Below are 18731 nucleotides of genomic sequence, written 5' to 3' on the forward strand. Positions count from 1 at the left end.
ACCCAATGTTTGATAAAGATTGTTAACTTAAGTTATTATATTTTTTTTGCGTTCCTATTTGTGTTGAAATCAATATTGTTTTCCTTTTTTATATATAAACAATATAAAATACTCTGAGTTTTATTCAAAACAGACCTTTCATAATTTAAATAAACTTTAGACTTGATACAAATAATTGAATATTTTAAATGAAAGAAATGTCTAATTGACTGGAATAAGTCTTGTTAAGTAATATGAAAAACATTCTTTTAATGCAATAATATTTATATGTTAAATACTCTTAGTACATATTTGAGATAAATAAAAATTGTCTTAATACAAATAAATGTAAATGTTGTTTCAAATAGTTTTATTATAGAGTATAAAGTAACTGTTTTTTAATTCAAACATATATTTATTTAACTTTGGAGAGATTTACAAACAAATGTTATTTTATTATAAAAAAATAATTTTTTGAATATATCAAAGAAATAAAAGTGCGAAAACAAATAAATATTTCATTCCCCGTATAGAAATAACATATTTCTTTGGGCTAAACAAAATTTATTCGCCTTAAGCAATATTTTTTATCTGTGCAGTAAAATGTTTATTTTTTAAATTTAATACCTCAATCCCTTCTTCTGCATCTGTGGAACGGGTGTTTAGTAGCGGAAAACAAATTCTGAGACCAAGAAGAAGTAATTTAGGTGACAATACGTTTGAAATGTTGTTAATTTTAAGAAATTCATTAAACAATACATAAAAAAATACATAAACATGTTTTCAGTTATTTTATTCGCCAAAGCTTCAAAAAGTATCTATTTTCTTGCAGAATCTAGATACATTTCGAAAAAATCGAAAACAATCTGTATCTAGATACTTTTAAAAGTACCTGTCCCCAACACTGCGTTTGATTATGGAATATATGGCAGATTTATCACCATACCAATGAACACGATAACCCGAAATAGTTCTATTCTGTTAAGTAAGAAGATACTTTGTTCTAGACTGGATCATTCACAGTTTGTATTTTTCAGTTAACCCGACTTTCGAACTAACATTCAACCTGCAAGAAGTTCCAAGAAATGGCACAGTCTATTTTAGAGCGGTCAACAGTACCTACGTTGTATATGCTACCACAGCAAACTATATTTAATTATACCGAAGTATTTGATGGTCAGTGGCAGAACGGTGCTCTAAATGCCAAAATTAACCAAAACGGAAACGACGCGTGTAAATACTTGCTAGAACTATTTCCACATTTCTACACACAATATTTTATAGTCTGGTTCAATAATATTTTGCGAAGAGTACCGGCGCAGAACTTTGTTATCGTACCTTTGCAAACAAATTAAACACATGCAAGTAATTACCTTATTTATCCAATCAACTTTTTTTTAATACATTCCTTGGGTAAAAGAGTTAAAAAACAACCGCCAAGTTTATATTAGTCACAACCATCGTAATAAATTTCCGTTTCTAAATTATCGAGTACATCTTGAAGAATTCGTTCCAGACACGAATTCTTTCCCACATTCATGTTGCCCACGTCCACCAGAATTCCATTTTTCAACTCTTCCAGTACCTTTCGCGTGTATTCCAAGCTTCCAAAACTTTCCAGTATCTCCACAAAGAGTTTCTTATTTTCTACGTCCAGTGGTCTTTTCTTTTAACATATCCAAGACGGGCAATTAAGAAAATACATCGTGATATTGGATCCATGATAAAGTGAAGCTCCTATTTTATAAGAAGGATACTCAAAATGCGATGATCGTTGGGATCTGTGTGAATTGCATGCATTACACGAAAGTTGAATTTTCCCTCATCCAAAATCATCGAAAATTACTTCAAACAAGTTAAAAACTTTTAAATTGGTTCGTTACCTTGGGACTGTGCAAATTTATGTAGTCGTCATATATTTAACGATCCTGATGGTCGTTACGAATAAAAATTAACAATTTTTTATTCTATTTTATTAAATGATGATTACAAAACTTGAAACTATTCTAAGTTCGAATATAATAAAATAACGTTAGACTTTTCTAAGTCCGGACAAAATATAAAAGTAAAATATTTTATGATAAGACAGGAACGGCGTTACGGTATGATTTGAGACTTTTGACTGCAGATCACGACTCGAATGTTGAATACTTGAGTGTCGAATACTTGAAATGAATGTTCTGCTCGTTCTTCTCCCTTATATACTGAGGTTTGACCTCCTTTGGCGAAGATAAGCTGCACATGGGCTGATGTAAGAGCTTGCATCAGAATTACAGGTCAACCAAGGGTCGAGGGTTGATAAGGAGTACGAAACAAAGAAAGTTCGTTGCTCTAAGACGAATGTGCGTTGCATCTAGAAGTAGGCCAGTGATAACGAGTGCGTTAGCCTCAGGGTTAGAGGTCACTTCGGCAGGGTTGATAACATAAGCGAAGAAAGTTCATTGATCTAAGACGAAATGCGGTGCATCGGGAACCAAGTCGAATAAAATGTTAATAATGGAGTCTTCGGACGTAACATATATCTGAAGAAATTTACCTATTTTGTCACAAAAATCTACACTCAACTCGATTTTATCGTTTTTAGCACAGAGTTTTAACCATTGGACTCCCCACACGAAGGCAGTGGCATATTCTATGTTCGAACATAATTGCTCCATTCCGGCGCACGCGCGAGTGAGCGGAAGTAGTACGCTACTGAACGTAAAAGGTGCATGAGTGAACGGGTTTTGCTCTCGCGTGTTCCTCGTTGTGCTTCTCAAAATCAGGCTACCAAGAACCAGGGGCCCCTGTCACCGCCAGCAGGATACTCCAGGTTAGTGGTGCTTCTCAGTTATTCTCCGTCCTTCGCGCAAAGTTAAGTCACGGCACCCCGCGTGCACATTTGGTCCTAATCGAAGCCGGATCATAACCTCAAATTTGTCGATTTATCGTTTTCTCGATCGACGCTTTATCGCGTATCGCCGCAATGACTAACGAAGAATTGTTGCAATCTCAAATTAAGAAGCTCGCCGTATTGAAATCTACACGGGAAAAGTTATTTGCTCAAGTTCAAAACTGTTATGACTCCGTGAAGAGAACCACCGTTGATACAGCTCTTCAGTTCAAGCCTCGGTACGAAAAACTAGAGGTTATTGAGATAGAAATGGATAAGACTCAGAATGCAATTATTCAGCTAAATGCAGATTTATTGGATAATCGCCATGCTCTCGAAGTCTGTAAGGTGCAAACAGCTTTCGATGATTTAGTATTTAACACACGTGGTCGTTATTTAGACCTGGTGAAGACACAACCTCTGCAGCAAACCAGCAGTAATTCGGTCGCCAACAGCAACCAGCATTTGCCCAGAATAAATATCCCTACGTTCACCGGTCGCATCGAAGAGTGGTCGGCGTTTTTCTCACTGTTCGATTCGGTTGTCCACAAAAACGATGCGTTATCAGAAGCTGAAAAATTCCAGTATTTGCGCTCTTATCTGCGAGATGACGCATTAACAGTCATTGCCAATTTTCATTTAACCCCCGAAAATTACGCACTGGCGTATGAAGCATTGCAACTTCGCTACCAGAATAAAAGACGGTTGGCGACTCACTACGTCAATCAGATTCTAGGTTTTACTCCTTTATCATCCCCAAGTTCTAGCAGTTTGAGACATTTTTTGAATATTCATTCGAATTCCATTAATGCTCTTAAGGCTTTGAATCTTCAAGACCTTGGTGATTTCTTGCTGTTTCAATTATCGTTTGCAAATTTGGATCCTGTATCTAGAAAAGCTTTTGAGAATAGGCAAAGTTCAAATTCCGTTCCCAGCTATCAGGCGTTAATTGATTTCATAACGGATCAGAATCGAACGTACGAACTTCTCTCTCAGGACACGAAATCACCGAAATGTAAATCTCTATCAGTTAAGTCATTCCGTGCTTCACTCATGACAAATGCCAAATCCGATGCCCCCTCTACGTGCTCTGTCCCGTGCGTGCTCTGCAAAGGTTCACATCCCTTTCCGGCATGCAGCGAATTTCTCCAGAAAACAAATGAACAGAAATATGATACGTTGAAGAGATTGAGACGATGTTTCAACTGTTTGGGTGCTCATAATCGAAATGAATGTCAATCTCGTAAAACTTGTCGTATTTGTCACAGCAACAAGCATCACTCCGTGTTACACCAGGAGTCCAAGGTGGATACCTCCGAAACTAGTACTTCTCCCTCTGTAGAGGAAAGAAAATCTCCCGTTGTGTTTTCGTGCAAGACCTCAGCGCAGCGCAGCACTGTTTTACTAGCGACTGTGACAGCCCAGATCCAAGACTGTAATGGAGATTATCACAAGATAAGAGCTGTGGTTGATCCCGGCTCTCAAGTATCAGTGATTACTTCATCAACGGCGCAGCATTTGGGATTAAAAAGAAGCAGATCTCCCATTGAAGTTACTGGCATCGCCAGTTTTCCTGTCCGAACTCAAGGTCTCATTCGTACCACTCTACGCTCTAGAACTAGTGATGATGTCGTAAACGTTCACGCTGTTGTACTTTCAGATATTCCTAATAAATTTCCTAGTCAGACGTTACCTTCTCACATTAAGGATCAGTTCAGTCATCTAACGTTAGCTGATGAAAACTTCCATCAAGCTGCTCGAGTTGAATTCTTAATTGGAGCAGATTTATATCCTCACATTTTATGTAATACGCAGCCTAATGTTATTCAAGGACAACCCTCTGCCATTGACACAATCTTTGGATGGATAATTATAGGCTCGATTTCATCTTCAACAAATTCCCCCTTGTGTTCTCTTCTCACATGCACCGATTCTCTTGATGATACCGTTCGTAAGTTTTGGGAAACTGAGACTCTCGCTGATAACCTTTCAGTCTCCAATCCTGAAGATGACTTTTGTCAAGCTCATTTCAAGGACACGCACTATCGCGATCGCTCAGGCAGATATGTGGTATCAATGCCAGTCCGTGAGCAGCGCTCGCCGCTTCTCAGCAACCGAGAGACAACTCTGAACACTTATCTCAAAATGGAAACTCGAATGTCTCGACGTCCTCAACTCAACGCTGCTTATATTACTTTTCTCCAAGAATACCGCGATCTCGGACATATGCAACTAGCCGCACAACCTTCCATGTACGTAATGCCTCATCATTGTGTTCAAAAGGAAACTAGTTCAACTACCAAAGTGCGAGTTGTGTTTAACGGATCCTCCCCTGACTCAAACGGGACAACGCTTAATCAGCAACTTCTGCCCGGTCCTAAGCTACAAAAGGATTTGAGTCACATTCTCATGAATTTTCGCCTTCATGCTATAGCAGTCACAGCGGATATTCAACAGATGTATAGACAGATTTGGTTGAATCCAAAGCAACGTTATCTCCAGCACATATTCTGGAGGCCAGATCCCGCTTCTAATGTACAGGAGTATGAGTTAAAAACAGTGACATATGGTTTAGCACCATCAGCATATCTTGCTCAGCGTGTCCTTCTCCAGCTCGTCGAGGACGAAGGGCATGAGTTCCCATTAGCAGTGCAAGCTATCACAGAAAGCACCTATGTGGACGATATTGCGCATGGTGCCTCTACAGTTGAGGAAGCGAAGTCGCTACAGTTACAACTCGCAAACCTACTCAATCGTGGCGGTTTCCAGCTGAGAAAATGGGCTAGTAATGATCCAATTGCTCTCGATCATGTTCCAGAACAGCATCGTGAATCTCCGTTGAATTTCTCAAGTGACGATCCTTCTATTAAGATTCTTGGATTACGGTGGGATCCTCGGTCTGATACTTTCACCTATTATGTACAAGAATTTGATTCTCAAGTTACCAAGCGCACTGTTCTTTCTTATATCGCTCGAATCTTTGATCCGATGGGGTGGTTATCTCCAATTGTATTTTGGGCTAAGCATTTTCTGCAACAGATATGGATCTCTAAAGTGGGCTATGATGATATCTTGCCGCCTTCCCTATCGGAGGCTTGGGGAAGGTTTTCTTCTCAAATGCGGTGTCTACGCGCACTTAAAATTCCTCGATACATTCTCCAAAGTTTGCCACGTTTGCTCTTGGTGGGATTCTCGGACGCTTCCTCTAAAGGATACTCCGCTTGCATCTATTTACATGCGTATGATTCCAGTGGCACTTGTAGCAATTATCTTTTGAAGGCCAAGAACAAAGTGGCACCCCTCAAGACATTGACTATTCCTCGATTGGAACTCTGTGGAGCGTTGTTATTATCTAGACTACTTCGTGATGTGATTAAATCTCTTAAAGCCGTAAGATTTGAAAATGTTCATCTGTATACCGATTCTCAGATTGTCCTTGCATGGCTCCACACCTCTCCTCATCTTCTCAAAACCTACGTGGCCAATCGTGTAGTTCGCATATTAGAGCATACATCTCTTCACCAATGGGCACACACAGTGTCGAATCAAAATTCAGCCGACTTTGCGTCTCGAGGATTATTTCCCGAAGAGATCATGGATTGTCATTCCTGGTGGAATGGACCAGATTTTATGCAGAATCCGCCGTCCAAGTGGCCCGTAAGAGGCGATAATTATGTCGCACCCGAAGAGCTCCCTGAGCGTAAAAACGATCCTATAGTTTTGCGCATCCAAGCCGACCCAGAAAATCCTCTGTATGAAGTTGTGTCACGATTTTCTTCATTGAGTAGACTACAACGCGCTTTCGCATTTATTCGCCGATGGCTACTCCGAATAAGATGTCCCGAGATGAAGGGTCCACTCTCAAGCAAAGAGATGCGATACTCGACCTTATTGCTTGTGCGTCTCACACAGCAAAACCATTTTCCTCTGCTCATAGAAGAGTTGCGTTCCAAAGGTCACACCACAACTCCATTAAAGAAGCTGTTCCCATTCTTGGATGCAATGGGTATAGTTAGGGTGGGCGGACGGCTACGACACTCAGCCCTTCCCCTAGATGCGAAACACCCTCTGCTTTTACCTCAGAAAGCTCATCTCTCGGCGTTAATTTGCGACTACTATCATCTGTACGCTTGCCACGCTGGACCTAGAAGCGTGCAGACGCTTATACAGCAGAAGTTCTGGATAATATCGATTCGATCCCTCCTACGGCAGCGCATTTTTCGCTGCATTCGCTGTTTTAAGTTTAAATCGAAACCTGTATTTCCCTTGATGGCTGATCTACCGCCAGCTCGAGTTCAACCTAGCAAACCGTTTTCCTCTGTTGGCATTGACTTTGCCGGACCCTTCACGGTCAGGGAAAGTCGTCGACGTAAGGCCCACACATACAAAGGGTATCTCTGTTTATTTATATGTATGTCTACGAAAGCGGTCCATTTAGAAATGGTCTCGGAACTCTCCACGAAAGCCTTCTTAGCCTCGCTCAACAGATTCACCGCACGCCGTGGTCTACCCTCTGACATATACTCTGACTGCGGACGTAACTTTCTCGGCGCCGCTCGCCACCTGAGGGAGGTGAGTCAGTTTCTACGTTCGCACTCCTCTGAGATAACGAGTTCCTTAACTTCTTTGGAGATAAAATGGCATTTTAACCCTCCAGCCGCCCCCAATTTTGGCGGCCTATGGGAGGCTGCGATCAAATCCGCAAAGAGTCTCTTGTATCGATCAATCGGCACCTCTCTCTTAACTTTCGAAGAGTACAGCACGCTATTTTGTAAGATTGAGGCGGTATTGAACAGCCGTCCCTTATGTACCGTCACCTCTAACCCAGAAGACGCTGTAGATTACCTAAGCCCTGGACATTTCTTAGTCGGCAGACCTTTATTGCAACCTCCTGAAGCTCCCTTGGAGGACAACTTGAATTGGACCTGTCGGTGGCAACTACTCTCCCAGCTGTATCAGCGGTTCTGGAAGAGGTGGTCTACGGAGTATCTCCATACTCAACTCCAACGTCAGAAGTGGAATAAGGATCAACCAAACATTCAACCCGGCGCCATTGTCGCATTGTATGGCGCACAAACTACCCCCCTTTCATGGCCGTTAGGACGCGTACAAGAGGTACATCCCGGAACCGATGGAGTCGTCCGTGTGGCCACCGTGAAAACCGCTACCGGTTTATATACGCGTCCGGTAAACAAGCTCGTGATTCTCCCAACCCAATTCTCAATGGAGAATTGAGTGAACTCTCATAATGTACATAAGGAACTCTCTTTAATTTTCGTTTGATTTTTCGTTAAATTTTGTTAAAATTTGGTGGGCGGTTATGTTCGAACATAATTGCTCCATTCCGGCGCACGCGCGAGTGAGCGGAAGTAGTACGCTACTGAACGTAAAAAGTGCATGAGTGAACGGGTTTTGCTCTCGCGTGTTCCTCGTTGTGCTTCTCAAAATCAGGCTACCAAGAACCAGGGGCCTCTGTCACCGCCAGCAGGATACTCCAGGTTAGTGGTGCTTCTCAGTTATTCTCGGTCCTTCGCGCAAAGTTAAGTCACGGCACCCCGCGTGCACATTCTACAATAGGAGTCTCTCCATTACAAAAATTATAAAATCTTGAACTTACTAGCACGAATTAGTACTCTAAAATCGTTAAAAGTAGGACATTGTTGAATGTCTCTATAATAGATTTCTAGTCCTTGTCCAGTGAAGAATCTAATACCCAAAGTAATAAAATCATCAATAGCGATGTCCTAAATGAAAACATAAACAATAATATAAATATAAATTTTCATCAATGGTTGTTGATACCTCCCTGATTTTCGCATAGCAGAGTATATTTTTCATTATTAGAAACATCTTTTGTTCTGTGGCATGTACCGTTAGCGGAATTCCATAGACCATATGGGCAGAAGGAAGTCCTTTGCGAAGTATCGTTCTGTCCAGAATCTCGTCTAGTCTGGAAAAAGTACATGGAATAAAGTAGGTAATTAAGGTAAACTTACATAATAAGCATATCGTATAATCCACTTTCAATATCATTAAACATTTTCAATTCATCTTGGGGCACTTTACCCAAACATTACAAGCACCAAACAGTCGTTTAAAAATGTTCCGATCTTCCGGGCCCGCTTGTAAAATGTGTTGCACTGATCTTGCCAATATCTACAATCAATAGTTTGTTAAAAAATACAGATAAAATTTTGCTTTTGTCGCTATATTACCCCTTCGCCTGTGATCTGCATTTCGTCTGTGTTTTACTTTTTAACCGGTCCAGGTGCGTATCCATAGAAAATCTGACTTTTATAAAAATTTATATTTTGCTTGTATACCTAATTCTGATTGTTTTTCTTTATTATACGTACGAAGATACGAAACATACACAAATAACTGCCTTAATTGTCTTTCGTGTCTACTTATAGAAATCCTTGACAAATAAATCTAATACGGGTCGTTATAAACAAGTAATAGCCCATTTATCATTCTCCAATTACGTCAGCAAAAATGAAGAAAGCGTCAGCGACTATAGTTCTGATTTTGCTGTGTAGCTGCTATTCCATGAAATTATGTCAACTTCGTATTATATATATTATATAGATTCCATAGAGTATCCCTCCTTGTTATCAGCGTACCTGACACTAAGACACAAAAGTCGCGACGATCTAACATTGTTAATGAGCAAAAGAAGTCGATCCGTTTTCTGGAACTGTACAAGAAATACGCCAGACTGAGGCCTGAAAATACGCCGCACAAAGGGTTATTTATAAATTACAGAGGGAATAAGTGCATCAAACAACCCATTGGAAAAATAATCTTCTCAAAGTTTTGTCGAATTTTTGAAACTACCAGATTTTACGCTGCATTGTTTTTGTCGGTGCTCTGCGACATTTTTAGTGAAAGCTGGTGATAATAAACGTTTATAAAAATGTTTCGTTGTGTTTATTCTTCTTTGATAACAATTAACAAGAAGTTAATTGGTATGAGAAGAATATTGCATATGTGAATAAAATATGTGCGCAATAATACAACCATTGTGACTGTTGACAGCTGGAGATTTTTCCAGCCGTATTCTTTTTTTTTTCTAATCAACACAAAATTCATAATTAGCGGAACACACTTGACGAAAGACGAAAATCTAAAGAAAAAAACTATTTTATGATAGACATCTTTGTATACCTACCTACATCCTTCATCTGTCTTCAGATATTGTGAAGATTTGTATTGTGTTTATTAATTAATTAATTTATCTATATAGGGAAAATAATTGTTATATCATGTAATGTTTCTGTTTAACTTCGGTTTCTCTCTCAACCGTCAAAAGCACTAATAAATTTTCCATAAAATTGTGGCAAATTTCCGGCGATTACTTTTTTTTATAATTAAAAAATTGGTCTAAAGAGTTTAGATAGTACTTCCCTCGCTGTCGGAAATTTGACGACTGCATGCCTATTGTGTTTTTTTTTCTCATTACATTTTTGTAGTGGGAATTTAAAAAAAAATTGCGATGACGTCATCAACATTTTTGCAAGGACACGTATATCAGTTGGGATAGATGTAGTGTAATACTAAGAATAAAATTATTATATTCTCAAATTTTCAGGAAAATGAATTGGGTCGTTTTGAATATTGATTTGTAATAATCAATAAAATAACGAAACAATTTACTCACGTATACGTATCAGAGGCAACTGAAAATCGTGTATGTATAAACATTCTTAATTTAAGATGACAGGCGTAACAGCATACGTGAGAGTCAAACAGAGAAACTGTAAACAAAACGACCATCGGTTTTATTGCTTCGACTTCCGCTTATTATATAAAACATTGGGTTTTATTTTAATTCTTGACGGTGAAATTCACAATTGGTTGATTATAAACATGTCTATTTCACATTCGCGGAACCAAGTGAACGCATAAAACAAATGCAGGTCTGTAATGTTAAAGTCGATGTAAATAAGCGTGCTACCCTTATGTTTCAACCGAGTTTTTCCTTTAACAAATTTTGTGTCTACCAAATTGGGTTGGTTGGGGTGTAATACTAATAATAAGTGTTGCCTTTAATTTAATCAATAAAATAAATTGACTTCATTAATTTTTTTGAACCACCTCTTAAGAAAATCTAAAAAATATGAATGGAATGATAAATCACAAGTACAAACTCATCATATTTTTTGCATTTTAGATAGGATTTATTCAGCAAAATTTAAGGGTGACGTCATCATTTTTTTTAGGAGGGATGAACAAATACATTTTAAACAAAAGTTTACCATGCTTATAATAACTTTAAAATATTCCCAAGATTTCAAAGCATTCGGTTTTCTAATTCCTGATTAAATCGATAAAATAAATTCACGCCTTCATTAATTTTTTTGAGTCACCCTGCATATGCAAATCCAAAAATATGATTGGAATGATAAATCACAAGTACAGACTCATCATATTTTGTACATTTTAGATATGATTTATTCGGCAAATTTTCGAGCTGACGTCATCAAGTTTTTGGAGGGGATAAGCAAATATATTTTGACTAAACATTTATTATGCTCTTTATAACCTTAAAACATCTGCAAGATGTCAGAGCATTCCGTTTTGTAGTTCCCGATTAAATCAATAAAATATATTTACGCATTCATTAATTTTTTTGAGTCACTCTGTATATGCAAATCCAAAAAATATGAATGGAGTGATAAATGACAAGTACAGGCTCATCATATTTTGTACATTTTAGATATGATTTATTCGGTAAACTTTCGAGCTGACGTCATCAAGTTTTTGGAGGGGATAAGCAAATATATTTTGACTAAACATTTATTATGCTCTTTATAACCTTAAAACATCTGCAAGATGTCAGAGCATTCCGTTTTGTAGTTCCCGATTAAATCAATAAAATATATTTACGCATTCATTAATTTTTTTGAGTCACTCTGTATATGCAAATCCAAAAAATATGAATGGAGCGATAAATGACAAGTACAGGCTCATCATATTTTGTACATTTTAGATATGATTTATTCGGCAAACTTTCGAGCTGACGTCATCAAGTTTTTGGAGGGGATAAGCAAATATTTTTTGACTAAAGATTTATTATGCTCTTTATAGCCTTAAAACGTCTGCAACATTTCAAAGCATTCTGGTTAGCAGATTAAAAATTAAATTTTAAAATGTTGTTTTATAATTTTGATTTTTTTTCCAAAAATCTGGACGTTTCGGGTGAAAAGTCGATTCAGAGTTGTAAACTACATGTGCAGGACTATGTTATTTTATACAATTGAAAACCCATTTACTATGTACAATTTTGAAGTGACGTCATCGCATTAGTGGTGGGGATGATTAGACAAATTTTGGTTAGCGTTTTACCATCTACATGATATTCTTAATATAAGTACAAAATTTCACAACAATCGGTCGAGTACTTTCGGAGATTATCTGTCTAATAAAAATCCGGGACAACAGACGGACAGACGGACGGACAGACGGACGGACAGACGGACAGACGGACGGACAGACGGACAGACGGACAGACAGACGGAAATGGGAGACCTATTTCTTCGTCTTCTAGGGGTCATGAAAGATCGAGAAAACGTAAAAGTAGAGAGTCGGCCGACGGACTCGATTACAATACTTCCTTTGCTTACGCTCGGGAAGTAAAAATTTGAGAAGATGTACAAAAAGTTTTAGCATGTAAAGTATTTGCTATTTGACTGCCAATTTTATTTTCTCTTTCTGTACTGCATTAAATATATGTAATTCAATTGCGAAACCAATTCTTGGCAATAATATCTTATCTGCTACGACGCAAATGGAAACAACTAGATAAATATGAATTACTACTTAAATAAGAAAAAATGTTGTGATTTGATTGTAAAATTTTCAAGCAAGACGTCAATCAACACTTCATGTTTATCGATATCTTAAATCTAGCTTTTAAAATGTTTACTTGTAGTAACTAACCAAAAAGCAATTAATTTAAAATGTAAATTATGTACAAACTTTTTGCACTTTTTGCAATTAGCATGTGGGTGACGTGTTTATTGATCTATTACGACGCTTAAACAAAGAACTAACAGAGACTCACTCTCATTTTAAGCATGCAAGTACATTAAGCTATGCTTCATGGTGTTTCGTCCACAAACATCTGAAGTTGGTACACCATAGTTATTAGTAACAACAAAAATTAATTGTTTTTTGTTTTAAATTAATCTTATGGCTATTCACCCCGCCATAAACTACGTGTACATATTATTACTTGATCTCTTGTTTGCTTTATTTTATTTTAATTTATTGCTAGTTGTTTTAATAAATCTAAATCTACGTACGAAACATATTTATACATTATAAGCTATGAACCGTGGAGAAAATATTAAATTAGCCATTTATCAGATTTTTTTTTTTTTCATAATTTGGAAAGTCTTTGCTCTTGATAACACCAACTTATCAGATATGCTAACCCCACCTTTAGAACATAGTATATAAGGAACAACATTAAAAAGTTGGTGATAATTGTAATACGGATGATTTAAAAGTTTACCGTAATAAAGGAATACTTTAATTGTAAACATATTTTATAAAAGTTTTTTGTGATTATAAATTTCAACAATAAGTGAACTTCCTGACGGGTAAGTTGAAAATTACAGTTAGAAATTACCATGTACGCGTATTTTTTATTTTTTATAATAATCATTAAAGAATTTATTATAACAATATGTACAGTACAACACTTCAGACCTAAAACGTACATTTCTACCTCGGGTAGATCTCCAAATTTGTGTTCTAACGGTACTTCTTATAAATAAAGAGCGAATTTGAGACTAAAAAAGCCAAAATAAGCGATAACAATTGTGGATTTAGACACGAAAATGGCAAAATAGGCAAGTTTTATGAAAAACAAAATTTTACACAACGTCTGATCTATAATTTGGAAATTTGGTGTGGATGTATAGTTAAACATGACGACTTGATAAAAATATTTTTCATTTTTTTATCGCTTTCGGTTTCACACACAAGACCGCCTAATTTTTTTTTGTTTTAATGGAATACCCTGATTTTTTTGACATTTTCTGATGCAGAATAAAAAACTAATTTCAGAAATTATCGACATGCTTATTTATACTGATTCAAAAAAATAGAAAAAAAATCAAACTCGCCACGTTCAACTTCATATATATCCAAAGCAAATTTAAGAAAAAGAACTTTTAAAATAACTAAGCTATTCGATCGTTCCGGGACTTTACACTAACCCTGTATATATTTTATTATTTCACATTATCAGCGATTCTAATCCTAAATAGTTAAAATTTGCATAACAAATTAGATGTTTTTAAAAATTTTCTGCAGAAAGATTTTTCCTTTTGTCTGCTAAGACATTTTTTTTTGTCTAGAGAAAGATCTCTGAACATCACAATGAATTGTGCAAACATTAAGAATTTACACTTTAATTTTCGCCCAGGCTATACAGAACAATTCGCCGTTTTTTAAATGAGAAACGTCTTTGTTTTCCGTTCGTTCCCTCAACTTGTCCTTTAAAGACGATTTGACTTATTATTATTATTGTAATTCACATTGCGTTATTATAACTTGTCTTTAAGACTAGGCGAAGCAAACATTCCTCTAAGGGAGGCTTAGCATCCCTTCGCATCCCTTCAGCTACGGCCTTCTCTAGAGGTCGTGAAACGCCGAGAAAATTTGAAAGTGCTAAATCGCCTGGTGAACTCAATTACTATATTACTTAGCTTACGCTCAAAATTTCTGTAGTGTACTTAATATAAATAAGTGCGAAACCAATTCTTAGAAAAAAGATTATATCTTAGGTATTACGACGCAAATGGAAACAAGTAAATAAATATGAATTACAACTTAAATAAGATAAAATGTCGTGATTTGATTGCAAAATTTTCAACCAAGGCGTCAATAAACACTTCATGTTTATCGTTATCTTAAATCTAGCTTTTAAAATATTTACTTGTAGTATCCACCCAAAAATGAAAATAGTTTAGGAATATTGTTTTCTGCTGTAAATTAATCTCATAGTCATTTAGCCCGCCTTAAAATATTTGCTCTTTAGCAATTTGTTAATATGGGAGTGAAACTTTCACTTATACGGTTAGAATTAAATAGCATATTTTGCAGTGATCACTTTATTTTTGGTTTGCTCTTTTTTATTTTACTTCATTACTACTTGCGCTAATGAATCTAAATTTACGTATGAAAAACGGAGATCTAATATTCAAACACTAGTGTTCGGCTCGAAGACCAATGTTCCGGCTCGAGGGACCAATGTTCCGGCTCGAGGGACCAATGTTCCGGCTCGAGGGACCAATGTTCCGGCTCGAGGGACCAATGTTTCGGCTCGAAGACCAATGTTCCGGCTTGAATGCCAATGTTCGTACAATCCGAATCGTAGTACCAACGTTTTTTGTAATCCGGTTGATACGACCATGTATGGTCTTCCGAATTGTACCTTGATATTGCTCGAAGGACCTTTGTTTGCTATAATTGAAATAATGGACAGCGTTCGGTTTTGATGTTTAATGTAGGACGGTTACAGAAGTACTAAAATTACAGAGCTATTTACAAAAACAGGTAAAGATACCCAAAAGGGTCAGTGACCGCTTCCGGAAATGCAACAACTAGAATTTATGAAATTAGCCATTTATCAGGTTTTGGATTTTCCATAACTTGAAGATCTTGCTTTTGATAACACTAACTTATCAGATATGCTAACCCCACCTTTAGAATATAATATTTAAGGAACGCCCTTAAAAAAATTTAATACAAACTGTGTTTAGACTCATCTTATCATTATAAAACTTATAAGCACTAAAAAAAAAAACTCAAATTTAATATTTATTTTTCTGGATCTTCAAATGCAAATGACCCTAAATATGGTTTCCAATTTACGAAATCCATATAAAAAGTATAGAATCCGTCCAACGCAAGTTCCTGAAATTTTTGTCATATCGTTCATCTGGGGTAAATCCTGAGAGTAATCTATTTCTACTTTATTTTAGTGAATATTTTTTTATATATATCTATATATTTTTTTCCTTTTCTTTGTATTTACTGCACTGCTTCATAATCATTGTTAGTTTTTTCCCTGGGTGCATTGTTACCTGTTGGAAATAAAGTATTACACTGGTCTACAGTGGTTTTGTTGCCCTAGATATAAGATTGATTTTGGATCTATGTATGCTCATAATTCATGAAAGTATCAATGATTTTGTAAAGTTTGCTCTCGTTTTCTTTTAAATCTTTATTTTCATTTTATATTACAAAAATCGGAAAACAAAAAACAAAATAACAGATATATTTATAATATCGATTATATTTTGAAAAATTAGGATACATCGAAGTAAATAAAGAAGAAAATTTCGAAAACATGTTATATTTCCATAAAACGCCTTTTATGAGCTTTCCTCTTATAATTTTTCAGGGGACAATCTCTTTTAAAAGACCAGCAGTAATCTGCCATCATATGACAATCCCATCGACCCTGATATCTTTCCTCCATTACTTTTAGATCCTGATGGAACCGCTCTCCCTGTTCCTCACTATAATTTCCTAAATTATCCGGAAATTTATCCAAATGATTGCAGAGATAGTGTAATTTGATACTCATATTTGCTCCTAGAGTCTCAAAGTTTGTCAGCATATTTTGTACAATTTCTTCATAATTTAGTGCTTTATGGTTACCTAGGAAATTTTCGACTACCAATACAAAACTTTCCCAAGCTTTACTTTCCGGAACAATCATAACTTTAATAAAATCTGTGTCTTTCATCATTTGCCGTATTTGAGGACCATCAAATATTCCACCTTTCAACTTTTCCATACTAAGCTTCGGAAATTTTCTACAAATGTAATTAAAACAATCTCCTTCCTTGTCCAAAGCTTTTACAAATTGCTTTATCATTTCTAACTTAATATGTAATGGTGGAAGTATAATTTTGTCTCTGCTCACTAACGGCTCCCTTATTTGTTTTTTTGTTATATAAATACCACAAATATAACAAAATAAGTCACTACTATATTTACACTTTCTCCGTGACGAACTCACGTTTTAAAAAATAAGACAAATTTATTAGAATGGACATTCAGCGATTGAAACAAAATATTAATAAATAACAACTTATCCAGATTCACGTGTAAAGTACTTCAATATTATCAAATAACTGAGTTCTCAGCTGTTCTGCAGAGCAAGGAGTCTGAGAGTGGGGATCACGTGATATTTGTATGCGTGAAAAAGTTGCGCAGAAACATAATCATGACTGGGAAAATAAATTTTATTACTAACAAGCCGATAATTGTTCGAAATATATGATATGTAAAAATCATAAAAAAAAAGCACATTCAATACTTTTATGGATATATTCGTAATTTAGACACTTGAAAACATAAAAATTTACAAAGATATCCAGGGCAACATAATTTTTTTTTTTTTTTGTAGAGCTGTGTTATTATTATTATTTTTAGTTGATAAAGATCTACATCATTCTTCTCTGTGCATAAATATTAATAAGATTTTCATTCGCTCTTTTCAAGCTTTTCAAATTGTGTACAGTTCTCAAAAATATAAATATTACTAGGGCCACTAAATCCAAAATTTGCTTCTAAGAGATTCACTTTTTGTTTACAATAATCCGCATATGTATCGTTAAAAATATGAACACATTATTAAATCCCTACATCGTTTCCACACTTAAGTCAAATTTACTTTTACAAATTTTGGAGATTATAGAAATTATTCTATTTTCAAAAATATTAAAAAAGTCATGTGAAAGTGGTTTAGAATTTTATGAGCTTACCTTAGAAATCGAGTTAATTTTCAATAAAGACATAAAGTACTTCAGTCTCAAAGCAAAACTATCGTCGGCATTCTGATTTTAATTTTTAAACAACCAAAAAATTTATTTATTTATTTACTTTACTGTACAGATTCTATGATCACGATTCCCACTTTTGACAACATGAGTCATTTTTATCTAGTTTTTTACGTAGTATAATTCATTTTTAGCTTTATTGTCGAAAAATGACACATATTAGTTTCTATGTTTTCTGACCGTCCCTAGTTTACTTGACTGATTGATATTTTTCTCAGCATACACATTCAAATTTGTGGCCATGGACTCAAGTTCCGACGAAGAAATCAGAACATTAAAAGAGGAATTAGAACGTAAGATAGAACAAAAGAGACGAAGAAAACAAGAAAAGTTGCTACGCACACCGCAACCCGAGGAGAATACTACTTCTGCGTTAAAGGTATTATAAATTTGGATCGATCAAAACTGTCCTCAAATTCATTTGGTTATTAATTTCAATTTTCAATTTACTTATTACATTTTTACAAAGACAAGTACTTGAACTTCAATGTTCAACGTAGGCAACATAGTATAGAACTGTATTGTATTGTAGTTTAAAAATTAATTAAAACTATACAATTTTACCAGAGAAGGTAAAAAACGTATTAAGAAAAATGTAAAATTTTTCATTTTTTGTGCACCATGTGTTCAGATCAATTTTTTTAACAGATAATGTCATCTTCTCGAAAATTTCATGTTTCTTATTCACGGTCCATTATTTCAGCTCTAAGACAAATGATGAAACTTTTGAAACTTTAGTTTCAAAATTATTCTAGTTAATTGTTAAAATTAGCTAAAATAATTTTAACAATGTTTTGGCAGAAACGCGATAATAACTTTGTTAATTAAACTATTTTTAGGGCACAGATCCAACAGGAATAGAAGACACTCCAAACAAGCAAGCTGCTCTATCTGAAGACAGTCATCAAATTAAGGGAAATACCCAAGAAAACACAGTTCCAGGGAACCCGGCGTTACAAGCAACAGATGGCGAAAGAAATAAAACTTCGTCGGATAAGGTAAATTTATTTATG

General features: G+C 35.7%; 3 protein-coding genes across 6 annotated transcripts in view; 2 read left to right on the top strand and 1 right to left on the bottom strand.

Moving 5' to 3' along the window:
• Positions 1-2944: 2944 nt before the first annotated feature.
• Positions 2945-8086, top strand: LOC135138428 (uncharacterized). The gene has a single exon (XM_064068400.1). It carries the CDS (start codon positions 2945-2947, stop codon positions 8084-8086), a length of 5142 nt encoding a protein of 1713 aa, XP_063924470.1.
• Positions 8087-8396: 310 nt separating this feature from the next.
• Positions 8397-8891, bottom strand: LOC135138429 (terpene synthase-like). The gene is made up of 4 exons (XM_064068401.1): positions 8848-8891; positions 8654-8801; positions 8469-8595; positions 8397-8419 (listed from the first exon to the last, which is right to left on the bottom strand). The coding sequence occupies exons 1-4, from the start codon at positions 8889-8891 to the stop codon at positions 8397-8399; spliced, it is 342 nt and encodes a 113-aa protein (XP_063924471.1).
• Positions 8892-13362: 4471 nt separating this feature from the next.
• The window catches only part of LOC135138748 (uncharacterized), a 140947-nt gene continuing 135578 nt past the window's right edge, over positions 13363-18731 (top strand). For all 4 annotated transcript variants that reach the window (XM_064068751.1, XM_064068752.1, XM_064068749.1 and 1 more), the window contains exons 1-3: positions 13363-13458; positions 17937-18097; positions 18558-18716. In XM_064068751.1, the coding sequence (XP_063924821.1) occupies positions 17960-18097; positions 18558-18716 (297 nt within the window). In that variant the 5' untranslated portion in view covers positions 13363-13458; positions 17937-17959. The remainder of the gene's footprint in view (positions 13459-17936; positions 18098-18557; positions 18717-18731) is intronic.

The sequence above is a fragment of the Zophobas morio genome, unplaced genomic scaffold, assembly GCF_036711695.1.
Source record: "Zophobas morio isolate AGI-343-1 ecotype UQ-CSIRO unplaced genomic scaffold, CSIRO_AGI_Zmor_V1 ptg000030l, whole genome shotgun sequence".
Lineage (NCBI taxonomy): Eukaryota > Metazoa > Arthropoda > Insecta > Coleoptera > Tenebrionidae > Zophobas > Zophobas morio.

What these genes read in the sequence shown, in the direction of transcription:
- LOC135138429 (XM_064068401.1), bottom strand. Translation starts at nt 8,891, where the DNA reads ATGTTTAATGATATTGAAAGTGGATTATACGATATGCTTATTAT. An exon ending in GCTATGCGAAAATCAGGGAG is followed by an intron (nt 8,596 to 8,653) that starts GTATCAACAACC and finishes GTTTTCATTTAG; the next exon opens with GACATCGCTATTGATGATTT. An exon ending in TAGAGTACTAATTCGTGCTA is followed by an intron (nt 8,420 to 8,468) that starts GTAAGTTCAAGA and finishes CTCCTATTGTAG; the next exon opens with AATGTGCACGCGGGGTGCCG.
- LOC135138428 (XM_064068400.1), top strand. Translation starts at nt 2,945, where the DNA reads ATGACTAACGAAGAATTGTTGCAATCTCAAATTAAGAAGCTCGCCGTA.